The sequence below is a fragment of the Mus caroli genome, unplaced genomic scaffold (assembly GCF_978045245.1).
Source record: "Mus caroli unplaced genomic scaffold, Mus_caroli_1 scaffold_9, whole genome shotgun sequence".
Lineage (NCBI taxonomy): Eukaryota > Metazoa > Chordata > Mammalia > Rodentia > Muridae > Mus > Mus caroli.
Window position 1 is genome coordinate 24,525,802 of NW_028227264.1, and position 16,192 is coordinate 24,541,993.

Sequence of the window (16,192 nt, forward strand, 5' to 3'; positions counted from 1 at the left end):
AGAGGTGGCATAGCAGATATTCTGCACATCAAATATTCATATTATGATTCATAACAGTAGCAATGTTGCAATTATGAAATAGCAATGAAAATAATTTCATGGTGGGGGAGTCACCATAATATGAGAACTGTATTAAGGGGTTACAGCATTAGGACAGTGGTAATTGAAATATTTCCTTTTAAACTTGATGAATGAAATCCTGGCTAGTCTTGGTTCCCACCCCCATTTGAAGATGACTGAACTCTCTTGCACACACACACACACACACATACACACCCCAAATATTTTTGGTAGGAGATGAATTTATGAGGTCAGACTACATCTCAGAAAGATTCAAGGAGAATGTCTTTGAAGTTTTTGGTGGGTTGTCTACTGATAAATATAAATGCCCTTCAGCATGCTTTCTCTCCATCTGAGTGTGGGTTGTGACACCCTCTTATGAACCTAGAGTTCACGATTGATCTCAATACAGTAGCAGGAGCTGTAAGCCTCATTGTCATTTTGCAGCCTGGCTCTGGCTTCCTCTCAAAGCCTATAAATCATTATCAAACAAGAAAATCAAGTAATCAAGCTTGCTGGCCTGAGTCTGATATATAGGATTAACTTCCAGCGTGAAAAGATATCTGACTCGTACACTAGTGAAATGCTCTAATAATGAACTTGGATTAGGCAAATGCTTTTGCACATACAGAGACCGGAGGTCCTGTTTGCCTCTCAATCACAAAACCCACTCCATCTCAGCAGCTGGAACACAAGGCCAAAGGTGACAGGGAACATACTTGGAAGAGGATGGCAGAGGTATTCATAGGTGTCACTTTTTAAAGTTGCATCCATAAATTATATGAGCTTTTAAAAAAATTTGTTTTCAAATGATGACTTCAAGTCATGTTTCAAATTCATTTCATGCTCAGTTACCTTTCATCTTTAAAATCATACAAAACATGCACTTATTTAGAATGAAATAATTGGTTTAATAATCGTAATCTTGAAAAAGAACTTGAATTAAAATTCAGTGTGTGGTATGAAAAATCACCATCTGACACAGTGCAGAAAGAATTTTATGTAATGCACATTAGTTTTATTAATATGGTAGGAGTGTATATTGTTTAACTTGATATACTTGTTTTGATGAATTCTTCTCAGGGTTGAACTATCTTTATTAGGTAGTCGGGCATGATACAGGTTGAACACCCCTCAGTTCCAGGGCCTTGGCAAAATTAACCTCCAGCGGTTTGCCAGTGCCTTTGGTGAGCTTCAGAGATCGGATGCAGCCTCGGAACCTAATGTTGGTGGTCAGGCCAAACTGATTGAGGCCACCTGAAAAGACATAAGAAGATTTACTTTTGTTTCTTATCCTTACAAATGCTGGAGATCCAGCCCAGAAGCCTTGTGAATGCTGCACAAGAACTCTACCACCAGGTCGACCATTGTTTCCTCAGCCCTACTTTTGAAACATGACTATATCAAATGCTTACAATCACATTTCCAAGTCAAATCTCTAGCTTGAGATTAACTTGGAACACTGTCTATTATACACTGGGTGATTTTGCTTGTAGACTTGCTAACTTACCTGTAGAGAATTCTTAACTTCTTAAGAGTTACATTATAAAGTATAGAAACTTCAAACAATTTGATTTGGTAGAAACAGATTTAAAGTTATACACAATTATAGCCAACCCTGATGGTGCATTCCTATAGCACCAGCACACAGGTTGAAAAGGAAAACCCAAGGTCTAGGGTAGCCTGGGCTATACAGTAAAAGCCTGCTTCAGAAAAATAATAAATAAGGAAATAAGTTGTGGTGGTTTGAATATTCTTGGCTCATGGGAAGTGGCACTATTAGGATTTGTGACCTTGTTTAAATAAGTGTGTCATTTTGTAGGTGGGCTTTGAGGTTTACTAGGACTCAAGCTCTGCCCAATGAGGAAGGAATTTCCTCCTGGCTGGCTGCAGAAGACAGTCTCCTTCCTCCTGGCTGCCTTCTGATCAAAATGTAGAGCTCTTCCTTATAGCATCGTTTCTGCCTGGATGTTATCATGCTTCCCACTATGATGATAATGGACTGAATCTCTGAACTGGTAAGCCACCCACAATTAAGTGTTTTCCATTAGAAGAGATGCCTTGGTCATGGAGTCTCCTCATAGCAATGAGACCCTAACTAAGATACAAATAAACAACAAGAACCCTCCTAATAAATTTTATACAGTTGTGTTTAATGATGCAAAGAAATTAATAAAATACTTCTAATATTAAATTAGGGCATGGGATGTTCTAACACCGAAGTAATAAAACCCCAAAATGTTCTGTTGGTTGGAAGCTTATGGAATTCTTTTTTAATTAACAAGGCTTACTTGTTGCAACACAATTCAGGGATGAAACTGTGTGAAGAGAATTCTGAGTGCTAGGAAGAACTCTCTATGAAAACAAGAAGAGTCTTGTGTCCTTGGTTTTTTCAAAACACGGAATTGTTCTTGGAGTGTGTCTGAGCTCCTCCCAGGTGTAGAGGATAGGTAGGGGTGAGTTGATTTCAGACTACTCTTTGTTACCTGCTGCTGTTTGTTATGCAGTTAAAGGGTAAGCTGGCCTTCATATGGATCCCTGTGGTTGAATACCTTACTCATGTGATGTTTCTTGACTGTCAGAGTATAAATTGCTTGATTCTTTGAATAAAACTGACTATTGCATTATTGTTTACTCTGCCTCATTTTTCAGCCCTGCTTTCCCATGTTAATGTCCCCAACTAGAGCAGTAAACAGAAATTTCTCTCCTCATGCTTGCTAGGTCCTTGGGAGGATCTTGCTTCATAGCCTGTTGGCAGAAAGGTACACTGTCTCCCTCAAAATATTATGAGTTTATTCCCAATAGAAGTATTTATTTATATAGCTCAAAATTTTATTAATGTTTAAAAAACAAAACCAAAAGCAGGATCTGGAGGGATGGCTCTGTGATTAAGAGCACTAGCTGCTTTTCCAGAGGACCAGTGTTCAATTCCCAGCACCCACAATGATGCTTCCCTCTCTAATTCCAGTCCCAAGAAACCCAATGCCCTTTTCTACCTTTCCCAGGAAGCAGCCAAGCACACTGGGCACAGACAAAACACCCGTGCACATAATCCAACTTTTAAAATGGAAAAGCCAAAAGTAACTCTGGAAGGAGACCATCCATCTCCTCTAATATCTTTTGTCCTGCCAACCCTATGCTGACTACTGCATACTCTCTTTTCCTACACAGAGTCCTTCTGCCTAGGAAGCAATAATAAGCTTTTCTTCCAAAATGCTGAAATCTTATTCCAGGAGTCTGTCACTCCCGTGTTCATGATGAAAGTAGCCTCATTGCTCAGCAGCTCCTGCTCCTGGCTTCTTAGGTAACTCTGGAGTTCATATGTTGAATTTAATGTACCAAAGGGTTGTTTTTTTAATGCAGATTTATTGCTTAGGTTCCCTTATAATATGGATATAATGTATGTGGGAAATTAGCTACATTTAACCTGGAAAATTCCAGAACCAGAGGAAATAAGTTGGACGGCATTTTATGATTCCTCCAATACATTCATTTTAAAACCAGGAAAAAAACCATCACAATCTTGGCTTCAACTGCTTTATATCTTTTATAAGGCAAATTCATTTCCTTTAGCTTGAGCCTCCCCTTGGATAAAACTTTGGGGGGGTGATTATGAAAATTTCAGTCCCATGTGGTTTAAATAAATGGTCTTCTCATTTTACACACTGGAAACTTTAGGCCAAGTATTATTTATGGAAGGAGATTCTAAAACTTAGAAGCAAGTGGCCTTAAGAACACAATCTTAGACATGCTTATACAAATATAAATGCTTAAAACCACGAACATAAGGAACAATGACATGTTTGCTGGAGTAACCAGCACTCACCTGGGAAACCGCCAACAAAAACAGGGTCGTTCGTATCAGCTGATGTTGATGCTGAGTTTGGGCTCTGGGCATTCACCTGGTTCCCATCTACCACCAGCTCAAGACGGTTTTTGATCTTCTTGGCGGTGACTTTATGCCACTGTCCATTGCACATGTGGCCTGGGATCCCAGCATCATAGACTGCAGTGAATCGGCCAGCGCCGTTATCCACATGGAACAAAAGCTGGAAAGTAGGAAAATGAGCTGTCATAGGTGACTTCAGTTGAGGAAATCTCCACAGCCCACACAATGAAAATCAGAGGCTGAAATGAACACAACTGGGGCCTTACTTAACCTTCTCGAACATTGGAAAAAGTTTGCTCTCAGAAAGAGCTCAACTAGTAATTTGCCTGACATGCAGAGAACACAAGCCACTACACACTTTAAACCAGCTACTTTATTTAAGTATTCAATTCTGCTTATCTATTCCTGTGTTCATCCTTGCCTCTGAGTTCTTGGATGTTTTACTCTATTGTTTATGGGAACGTTTGAGGAATAAGGGAAGTAGAGGGAGGCATGGAAGGTACACTTTAGATTATCATTACTTTGTGGGAAATGTCAGCCTCACAGGATGGAAATTATGGGCACAGTTGAAGTACATTTGGTCCCCAGATCCAAGGTGAAAAACCTGGATGTGGCAATCATGGATTCAGAATCTCAGCATCAGGGAAGTAAACTGGGGTTCCCTGGCCATCCTGCGTACATGACTTACTGTACTTCAAACCAGCAACAGATAGTATCTCAAGCTGTAAGGTGGCTAGCTCTTCAAGAACAGTACTACACACTCTCTTCTGGCCTTCAATATGTGTGTGTATACCTGTGTGCAGGTGCACATGTGCATATAGGTACACACACATACACACAAACTTATCACTGTCTGTGTTAGTTGTCAGGGTGTGTGGTGGTGTTTCAGAAAAAACACTCTAGTCCTGCACCAAAACAGAACTAATCCACACAAAGCTTTCCAGCTATCCATCTTTTTGGAGTATGAGGGTTCTTGGTGAGAACCTCACAAAACCTTCTTAGGACATGCTGCTTCAAGCAACTCATTAAAGAACTTTCAAATGTATTTTAAAGTATTGTTTTAAATGTAAGCTTTTGATGCTTTAATTATGTTTTTCTTTCTCCTGAATGGTTTTCATTTTATAAACAAGGTTGAGAGTCACATAAATTACTTTTTGGGGTAGGTTTCATGTCACAGGTGCCAAAGACTCGAGCCAGAAGGCCAGTTAAATTCCCAACAAGCCAAAAAAAATGATTAAAAGTTCTTGTTTAAATGAGAAAAATCTGGTTTTAGTAACATGGCAAGATCCCTGAAATTTGAGACATCAGAACCCTTTTGAAGCTGATGAAGAAAAGGAACATGTTGAAATATTAAAAACATTAGTCAGCCAGGCAGGGTACTTGACAAGGTGGACAAAATAAATGTTTTGTTTAAAAAAGATTAATAGGTCTAGGAGGCATTTGCAAAATATATAGTATTGTAAATATTAGTGTTTGGAACACAGAGTGGAGTTTGTAAAAATGACATTTCATTCTACAAAGAGCCTGATGGGAAATCACATGACAGAGTAACATGTAAATGGTAAAACATTACATGTAAGCAAGGAAACTTGAAAGAGATGCAAGGAATGTTGGCTTTGAAATTGGAACAAAACTAGGCAATTTTATCTATCTGTTCATTTTTTCATCCTTTTTTACCTATAAACACCTGGATGTTTTTTTTTTTCTGTTGTTTATGGGATGGTTTGAGCAACAAGGCAAGAATGTTAAGGGAGGTATGTTTTAAATCATGTTTCCTGAGCAGCACCAACACCCCAAGGTGGGAAATATAAACATATTGGAAGCACAATCTTCATGAGCAAGCCAGTTAGAAAATCTGTGACATTTCTTGCTTATTCTCCTCTTTTAAACTGCTTTCTACATTGCAGAACACAACCAGCTCATCTCCCTGCAGTTTTCTGTTCATGGATAAGGAGGTATTTATGACTAGGTTATTGGTTATACATTTGCCTATCTTTGCTTTTTTGGGGGGAAAGTCTCTGAGTGCTTGTAAGTGAAAATCAGAAACTGGTATGTTGCTGGTCTCAGTGATGTAGAGTTGATGTAAGAGGTAGACTTGTTTCAGATTATCTGAACCACCTCCTTTCCCACTGCACCAGTAATTTTGTGCACTAGATGCATAGATGGACATGTCCTTGGAACATCGCACTGAGAGCTGGGCATCCAAAACTACTTGGTCCACAGTTGATCAACACAGCTGTGGTGCAGTAGGATTGACACATTTAAAGTATGGCCAGTCGGTGCCCAGGATGGGTGTGATAGAAGCGAACACAGATTGTGATGGCCCAAAAGGATGAGAAAATGGAACCCAGCTCTCTTGCAGTGAAGAAACCTCAAACCAGAGCTTTGAGTGGGGACGCCAATGTCAGAAGAGAACACTCAGACATTTACTCACCTTCTCGTCGATCATTTCAATACCCATTCCATCCATCTTCTGACTGCTGACTCCCAGGAGGACTCCAGTGGGTCTTGTGGTACGGAATTCAAATTCCACAAGAAGGTCCAATCCAACTTTGAACCCACCAACTGGGGAAACAAATATTGATTAGAGTTTGGGGCAAATTAATTTCAATCTGTGGCTTCCCCAGCTGTGTACTTTACATTCTTGGTTGCTAATGCAAGAGACTAGGACTTCAGACTGCTCATAGTTTTACTCTTGGTACTACCTAGGAGTCTGGCACACAGTGGAGCTTTAATCATTAGATAACCAAATGAATGAGCACACACTAGGACTGAATCAAGGGCTCTCGAAGCCAGGTATGAGAATTTCCAAAGTCTGCTGGACTAAGGAGAGCATTTCAATGAATATACAGTAAAATTTTATTCAGACACTCTAAATGGCACTACAGTGATTGGAGTGAGTTCAGACAATCCTAAATATTTTATTAAATGAAAGGTTGCAAATGTAATTTTTTTATGGAAAGATTCTAGGACATAATCTTTTCTATTTAATTCAGATAATTTTTTCGTTAGACATTTTAATATTTGACTCATAGATTTAGGCCTTACATAAGATGTTAATATATTTCATTTAGTAATAAAATGATTTCCTAAGAATAGCCAAGATCACATGAACTCCACAGAATATTGGAAAGCACTCAAGAAAATTCTATCCATGCTTACCAGGTAGGCCATAAATGCCACATATGACCACTACTGTCCTGAGAAGGGTGGTACTTATGATGTGCTAGACTTTTTGTTCTCCCATGAATCTTGATGAGTTTGCATGGAAAAGGTTGGATAGATTTAAAGCAAAAATTTAAAGGGTAGAAGGAATGAACTGTTCTGGAAAATAAAATGGCAAGCGAGAGGTAAAGAGGAGAAAGGAATGGCATAAGGTGTTTCAGCTGAAGAAACAGTGATGAGGTGAGATGATATCCTGCAATTGGGTGGCTGGATGGCTTTTAAGAACAGAGATATTGACCCTCTTACACTGAACATGTACAGTTTCCACCAAAGTAAGCTGCAGCTCTGACCACCCATAAGTCTTATGTAAATTGTATTTCACTGTGAGTTGAAGGGATGGGAATTGCTCTTGGAAATTGGAGACATGATTGTTGTCATTGTTGTTCCTGTTGTTGGTCTAATACCAAGAGTAGGCAAGGAACAAGTGGACCTATCAGCCACAGAAGCTGAAGCCTGGCATTAAGCCTGGTTTAGAGAACAGCATCATAGCCACTTTGTGGATTTGCAGAAATCTCGGAGAACTTTTTGACTTTCACAACACATGACATGACTTTTGGGTGACATCATAGCCTCCAGTGTTTCCACATTAGACACATCCCTGTTTTGCAAAATTCTGCCTCTGCAGAGGTGGGGTTCTACCCTAGCCTGTGTTAGAGGATTCTAATGTATACTCCACAACTCTGCATAGAAGTATTAAACTTATCTAACAAAGCTTTGCTCAAATATCTGCTTCTCCATAAACCCTTTTCTGACTTCCAAACAAAATTCATCTTCCTTTAAATCTGTAGAATATAGTGCATATTTTGCAGTATTTAAAAATTACTTTTCTTTTTTTGTGATTTCTCCTAAAATTTAATTTTTATTATTGATAATATACTTCTAAAGGCAGAAATTACATCTTATTTTCCCATTTCCTATAACTAGCAGTAACACTATCTGTTCCTTATTTTTTTTTTCCTCATGAACAAACATGTGGGACTCATGGTCCTGAATATTCTCTTGTAGTGGCTAATGCAAAGGATTTTATGTGAACAGAGATTACTTCTTATTTTTCTTTCCAATGTGATGTTCAATTTCAATGCTGCAGACGTATATTGGAAAGTGATACTTAATGCCAAGCATAATGGTATCTTTTGTCACTATCAACAACAAATGGGTACCACTGTGCCTGTGTGCATGTAGGTTTGCATGGGTGCATGCGCCTGTGTGTGTGTGTGTGTGTGTGTGTGTGTGTGTATGATGAAATGGAACCCCGGAGAGGACTTTTAAAGGAAGAATGAAAGATGGTATCTCATCTCCCGAAAGTTAGACAGAGAGCACTGGAAAGGAAAACATTCCACTTCCTTCTTGTGTAGTTGGGTTCATTTGCTGCCGTTGTTCTCCAGGGAAGGAAATAACACAGACTCTCCAAATAACCTTTCTTTCTAGTACTTAATGTCTTTTCTTAAAGCTTTTATCAGAATCACTCACGTGAATTCTTTGTTGTAGGTGTTGGCTTGCTTTGGCTCTTAAAGACGGAACTTAAGACCTCAATCACACTAGCCATGTGCTTTACCATTGAACTATAGCCCCTGCCCCATTAACCATATGTGAATGTTTTAGAGGTCGTTTTTGTTAGTCATAGAAACTAATATTTGTATTAAATGAAGAATACTAGCTCAGGACCCTGTGGAACTATCATTTTTTTGACCCAGGCAAGAATTCAGCATTTATATGTCATGAATATTTAGCAGAAAGGAAGCAGAAGTAGCTTACCTGCTTTAGCAAAACCGGTTCCATCAAAGTAAGTCCCGCTCTCTGCATTTGCAAAGCATGTCCCAATGTGAAAACTGGAGGTAGGCTGGTCCAGATTAACAGGGGCTTGTTCCATCTGAAGATTCCTAATACAGCCATCCAGGCTGTATGTCACCTGAGCATTCAGGTCAGAAGGGACAGATGCCAAGATTAGCAATGTTGTGCTTCTATGTATAGTATAACCACCTGTGGGGTACACTGTACACAGTCATTAGCTAGTTGTTCTAGAACATACCTAAAATCTGCCTGGCCCTGGACCTCTGTAGACCAGACTTCACAGCACAGGGGACAGAAATCCAACATCAAGTTTGTCTACCGGGATGCATCTAACTGTGACCACTATGACCTGATATTCTGAGGACCTGGTTACAGCATGTGCTTATTGACGTGCCAGAGCTGTGAGCTTCTATCTAAGGATGGTAACTTTGGACTCATCTCCTCTTATATTCCCTGACTTCATATTTCTATGAATAATTTGTTAACTATCAATGAATTCAGATGTGATCTGTTTCAATTTCCACTAAAATAAGACAATTAAATTTGAATCAGTTCTACTGTCTTTGGAACGAAAACCTAATGGTCCTTTCCCTAAGAAAATACATGTAAATTTTGTATAAGATATTTTAGGGATGATGGAATTTAGAACCAACTTAACCCTATGCTCTCTGATCCACTATAGTCCATTGGCTTTAGAAATTCAAGTTGATCATTTTTGCTACTATCAACCCAGACTCTTTTGATAGATAGGCAACATATCCCATAGTTATGCAGAGGGTGATTTGTATTATTCATACACACACGAGGGGGAGAGAGAGAGAGAGAGAGAGAGCTCTCCAATGACATTTGCTAAGCAAGTAGAGAAGTGTAGCTGCTTGTATTATGGATGCTAATTACATTTTCCTCCAAAACTGCTTACAAAAGTGTCTGCACATAGCTTCTTGGAACCTGCCTCCAGTTGTTTCTAATTGATAAATAAAAATGCCAACAGCCAATAAATGGGAGGACAGACAGAGGTGGGTTTTGAGAATTTCTGGGGCTTGGGACAGGGATTGAAGAAGAAGAAGACCCACCATGCTGGGAGAGGTAGAGGAAAGGAGAGACACCATGCCTGAGAAGAGTGGATGGCTGAGAGACATAGCTACTATGTGGGGATCTAGGAGAGGACCGCCCTGAGGGCTGCCCAACAGGGTCCAGGGCAGCCAAAGTAGAATATAGAATTTACTAAATAATTACTACTATTTTATTTATTGGCAGGAGGTGGATTAACTGGCATGGAGGTTAATAGAAGTGGCCCACTGTTTAAACACTATCACAATATAAAGGCTGTACACACACACACACACACACACACACACACACACACACTTATGCACAAGTCACTAACTCTATCAAATAACCAACAAGGAATCAGACACTCACTGGACCAATTCTGCGTGTGGTATAGTTGATCGGCAATCCACCGACATACAGAATCCCCACCACATCCAGGATGTCGGCTTTCTTGGGACTGATGGTTTGGCTGGAGGCATCATCCACATAAAGAATTCCCTCCTGCTTCACTCTCACAATCTTAATCTACAAAAAGGAGGAGGCATCATCAATGCTAATCTTGAACAAAGCCAGAAGGCAAAGAATTTTCCTGGTAGTTCCAAGAAAAAATGATTATCACTTTTATTTATATGAGTACACTGTAGCTGACTTCAGACACACCAGAAGAGGGCATCGGATCCCATTACAGATGGTTATGGGTCACCATATGGTTGCTGGGAATTGAACTCAGGATCTCTGGAAGAGCAGTCATTGCTCTTAACTGCTGAGCCATCTCTCAAGCATAATCATGGTTATTGAAACAAGGTTTATTATATAGTCTAGGTTGGCTCTGAACTCAAGACCCTATCACCGCAGTGTCTTCAGCACTAGTATAACTATACATCACAGAGCTAGGTTTCCAGCTTTACCATTAGTACTGTATTAATTTGGATGAGTAAAAACTGGGCTCCTAATATATCTTCACTTATACATAGTATTCCTTTTTGTGCAACATTACAGGTAGGAAGATCAGGGCAGGGGAGGAGAAAGGCTACTCCTGGGGCAGATGACTGGTCTGAAGTCAGGGTGGAAGATATAAACCTAAGACCTGTGAACTCATGACAGAACTGTATGAGAGAGGGAAGAAATGTGAGGCTTGATGGTCACCGGATGATGTAGACCTTTAAGTGCTGGGGCATACGAGTGCTGGAAAAACAAGTTATAGCAGGATTAGAATAATATAGCACGACATTTTAAACCTATCTATTTTGATTTAGGAAGTAGGTTTTTTTGTTTTGTTTTGTTTTTTTATGGTTTTGTTTTTTGTTTGTTTACTTTTTTTTACTTTTACAAATGAAATCTGCCTTACTATTAAGGCTAATTATCCTACATAAATTTTTCCTCATCTCAACTTGGCAGTCCATCAATATGTCTGTTTTTTCCCCTCAAGTGTTGTATTTACTCTTCTGTTAGTCGAAGAACAGAAGAAACTGACAAAATCTCTCTGACCAGGAGCCTCATTTGCAACAGTTTTTCCCAAGTCAAAAAGGTCTCACTTCTTATTTCCAGGGTAACAAATTGATTGGCTTGAGGTTTATATTGTAATTCTGTTTCCTTCCATTTGTTGGCTCTCTCTCTAACATGACAAGCCAAAGCAGGTTAATATATCAAATCCAACATCTACTAATATTGTACTCTGAAAATTAAACTTTTTATTGGTCTACCTAGGGAAACTTTACTTAATAGGCTATCACAGGTGCAGAGGCAAATTTCAAGAGTTTATTTTAATCAGGGCACATATTTATCTACCTGCAGTCATGCCAAAGAGGAGTAAGTTGGCAAATGAGCCTTCTGTGCCCACAATAGCACCAGGTCTGGATGTAAGGCCAACGTTTAAAGTTGTTGCCAATGGCTTTGGATGGAAATGGTGCCTTGAGGCCACTATGCTTGGTCTTGGGGAGATGTTCAGTCTTTTGATTTTCAGATCAGTGTGTGCTTGGGTGAGGACTAAGTCTTAGAGCCCATCTTAATGTTTCCAGCTTATACTTTGGTCATGTATTGTTTTCTTAGTAGAGAGGAATGTATAGTCTTGGAAAAAACACTGTTTCTCTAATCTGAGTATATACAGAAGCCTCATGATGAAAGCACTCTGTTGTCTTCTCATTCCTGATTAAACCGATGTAACCATCTGCTATGGCCTGAGCCTGGTTTTCTGACAGTTGCTTGGAAACACAGTTCCATTACCAAGGGCAGGACTCTGTAGTATAAGTGATAAAGTATAGTATAGTATAAGTATAAGTGACAATAAGCCCATAAGTGATGAATCAGAAAGCTACTCACATCAAGACATGTTCTCAAGCTGTGGCCTATGTACACACCTCTGGCCATTTGTCTGGTCTCTGCCATAGTTCTGTGACTCTAGAGTTAGGATCTGCATTAGCGCAACAGTTCTGGCAGAGGACAGTCTATGGCCGTCCCCAGGACTCTTCTTAGAAGACTACCTGCATTCTGGGACTGTTACCTTGTGCCACTGACCATCGTTGATTTTTGTGGGGATCATGGTGTTTGTGTCCCCACTCCCCAAATCATAACTGAAGTAGGGGAAGCCATTCCTCAGCTGAACAGTAGCAAAATCAGCATGATTGATCCGAGCCATGTAGAAGAGCAAGCCTGATTCAGCTTCAGTTCGTACCTCCAGCTCAATGGTGAGGCTGCAAAATACAAATGTGGAAAGAAAACAGAAGACCAAGAGTCTCGTTAGGCTAAAACAAAGTGGTTTCTACAAGGATACATAAGGAGGATAGACAATCTGAACCAGAGGGATGTCTAGAGTTATGAATCTTCTATACTTGAGTTCAAGGCAGGCAGAATTCTATTTTTTTTTTTTTACTTTACTCAGAGAATTAAAACACAAATCTCTAATACTAGGAATTTTACACATAATTGATGAGACTTGATTAAATGTGAATATTCAGCAGCTCTTGTGCCGTGTTGCAGAATAATACATACCGGTTTTTAACTTTGGTGTCATCAAAAGCAATAGCAATATGGCTGTTTCTGGAAAGCCCAAACTGCTTGCTCCCTGTCAGAAGAGCTGGTTCTGATTCTGCAACACAAGGGCCCTGAGAAATACCAAGGACAGGAGATGAGATCACGGCCAGATACACGGACAATGTTGCTGTTGGAGTGTATTTAATGTATTCCCTTCCTGACCTTGAACAATGCAGAATTCCCTACACTAAAACCCACCTCTTATTTATTTCTGTAATATTCAGGACAGGTGCTTATGAAATGCTCAGTGAATTCAAACTAGGTTTCCTTAGTAATGCCTTGGGATTGCTAAAGGAATGTGTTAAAAAATGTATGGATACATTTATATTTTCCTTACTCTCTAGGGAAAACATTGCTTATATTTCTGGGGAAGCTGCAATTCCTTTTCCACATTTATTTCAGTGATAAGGAGTTTTCTTCTTAGAAGATGGACCAGGGAGAACTATGGGCTAGCTACTTGGATTATAAGAATAGAAAAATGTGTTCCCCCTCATCTCCCCATTTCCATTTCCCACTATAGTATTTTCCCTTGGAAATTATCAGTCCACTAGAAGGTTGCTGTAAATTCAGAATTTCAAGATGGCGTATCTTGAAACCTGCAAGTCAGCCCACTCAGGGCCTTAGCTAGTTGCTAGGCAACCAGCACGTGTGGGTTTTTTTTTTTTTTTAATACAACCCACCATACACCATTTCCCCTGCTTCTGTTCAAAGATCAGCTTCCTAGGGTGCTTGAGCGAGACAGCTAGGTACACAGATGTGCAGTCACTCGCTCTAATGCTATGTTGTCACCACCTGGAAATTCATAATAATGTTTGATGAAGTGGCCCTGCATTTTCCCTTTGCACGTGGCCTCACCAATCACATAACCAATCCTGGCGACTTGGATTATAATGCATGGCTCAGGAAATAAGGTTCTTCAAATGACAAAGCCGCAAGCCTTCTCCACACTCTCTGTTTTCACAGGCTAGCTTGATGTACAGGTGGCTGATGAAGTTGTTTAGGGCCTGGAGTGTGTGAGAATTCATAACAATAACATGCACCCTTGCACGAACTCATCTGCTTTTCAGATCTGAGTTTAATGGCTTCGAGAGGGAGGCAGACCCAGCCAGTGCTGACTAGGTAGGTTCTCTCAAACAGCCTAGGGCAAGCTTTTGTGAGGCGTGTTCTCCAACAGACTGCCCCAGACATGACTTATCAGCACTCAGGACATCTTTATGTGAGAAAAAGCCTCATTCTCTTTTCTCTTGAGCTTGGTCAAAAGCGACCTATATTATGCCACAGCAGGCAAAAGGGCTTAAAAGTGTTTCAGGAAAGCTATAAAATTGGTCTTTATGGAGGTAGTTCCTTTTTTGCCTCCTAGGAGATGGTCAGTTATAAAAAGAAGACTGGCTGAAATTCATACATCTATGTAAAAGCCCAGTGGGCAGGGCAGGATAATCTATTCACAACACACAGTAATGTCTTTGCTATTACATGGCCAACAAAAGAAGCCCAAATGGTGACTTAATGTCCTGGCCCGCAGAGGCTATTAATAGAACAAGAATCATTCTTAGCAAATACTGTAGTATGCAGTCTTCCTTAGAATTCTCCAAGAGGATTCTATATGTTGTGAGTTCTTGTGGACAGAATTTCACCAAAACATCTCTAAATGTTTACCTCTGAAAACAGACACTAAAAACATCAATGAATGCCATGGACTTAGGGAACAATAATGTGCAGGCTGAAGAAATCTACCTGTGGGTAATGCTGCTGTTAGTGCTGCCACAGCCACTTCGTCATTCACCAAATAATATGCTAAGATAATATGCTAATATAAGCCGTATTTTAATATGGATACTAGAATGGACAGATGGCAGTTGTGAATAACGGGCATTTAATTGGCGCTGTATTGTGGAATGTCATGTGAGAGCTGAACACCATGACTATTGGTAAGCTGGAGAGGTATTGAACAGAGCCACAGCTGAGCAGCATTCCCCCGCACCTGGAACATATTATCAGATTTTCTAGACAGTCATTTCATAAACACATTCAGTTGGAAGAGAGAGGATTTAGCATAGGTCCTTCGACTCCAATGTCAATATATAGCATAATCGTATATACGGAAGAGGAACATGGTGTAAGGGATACGCGACACTTCTGGGCCCAAGGACACGCTTTTCCTATGTTCTGGAAACAATAATCTCTGAAAAATGCTAAAACAGCAATAATAGTATCAGCAGCAATAATAGTAATTAAAAAAAAAAAAAACCCAGCCTCAATCAATCTCAACATGTTACACTTCTGCCATCTGGTGGTGATGCTTCATAATACATGTAGCACACAGGGGAAAGGGGATAAAGGACAGGATGGTTTGTTTCTGCTTTGCAGGTGACAATTCTGAGGCACACAGGGATATGGGGAGCCTACTGGAGTAGTGTATTTGTCACTGAAGTAGCTTGAAAGGAAGCCATGCTCCCTGGAGTCACAGTCACAAGGAGAGGGGTCAGTTGTCCTAGTAAACCTTCCCACTCTGTTAAAAGTTCAGGTCAGTGGTCATTTCTAATTCTGGTACAGTGCTGACACTTGTAAATACATTACCAAATTCAAGGCAATGTATGATTTCTTGGTAAGTGGACTTTGAGTTTAGATAGCTGTAAAGCAGAGATTCCAACGGCATTTATCAAAACGAGCAGCAAGTGATGAGTCATGCTAAAAATTGTGCAATTTCCTTCCTTCATGAGTCAATGATCCCGCTAATAAGTGTGGGCTAAAGTCCCATCTGATGCTTGCCTTCGGTGATCTTTGTGGGTGAATACTAAGTAGGTACTTTTTCAGCACTGACTTTGATGTCCTGATGCATACAATGCCTGCTGCTGTGTTTGCTGAGACAATGAATCATGTGAACTCCTTGGATGTGAGCTCTTTGGTGGAACTGGTCATTCACAGGGATTTGCCATAAGACGACCCCACTTGGGGTGTGGAGAATATGTTTTCCCTTTAAACACATGCCAGTGCCCAAGGCTGACTTATCCTATGGCTTCGACTATCTATAGCTTTTAGCATACTGGCACTCCCGTTGCTGCAGGAACCATTCTCTCTTGCTTTGCTTTTTTTCCTTCTCAGCTCACATCTCTTCAATTTCCTAAGAACCTTATCTGAACTCTT

General features: G+C 40.0%; 1 protein-coding gene across 4 annotated transcripts in view; it reads right to left on the bottom strand.

The window, feature by feature from the left end:
* Positions 1–1,003: 1,003 nt before the first annotated feature.
* Lama2 (laminin subunit alpha 2) overlaps positions 1,004–16,192 on the bottom strand; it is a 621,901-nt gene continuing 606,712 nt past the window's right edge. For all 4 annotated transcript variants that reach the window (XM_085842707.1, XM_085842706.1, XM_085842705.1 and 1 more), the window contains 7 exons: positions 13,007–13,119; positions 12,519–12,708; positions 10,388–10,543; positions 8,930–9,083; positions 6,384–6,514; positions 3,887–4,109; positions 1,004–1,317 (listed from right to left, as the gene is read on the bottom strand). In XM_085842707.1, the coding sequence (XP_085698833.1) occupies positions 1,160–1,317; positions 3,887–4,109; positions 6,384–6,514; positions 8,930–9,083; positions 10,388–10,543; positions 12,519–12,708; positions 13,007–13,119 (1,125 nt within the window). In that variant the 3' untranslated portion in view covers positions 1,004–1,159. The remainder of the gene's footprint in view (positions 1,318–3,886; positions 4,110–6,383; positions 6,515–8,929; positions 9,084–10,387; positions 10,544–12,518; positions 12,709–13,006; positions 13,120–16,192) is intronic.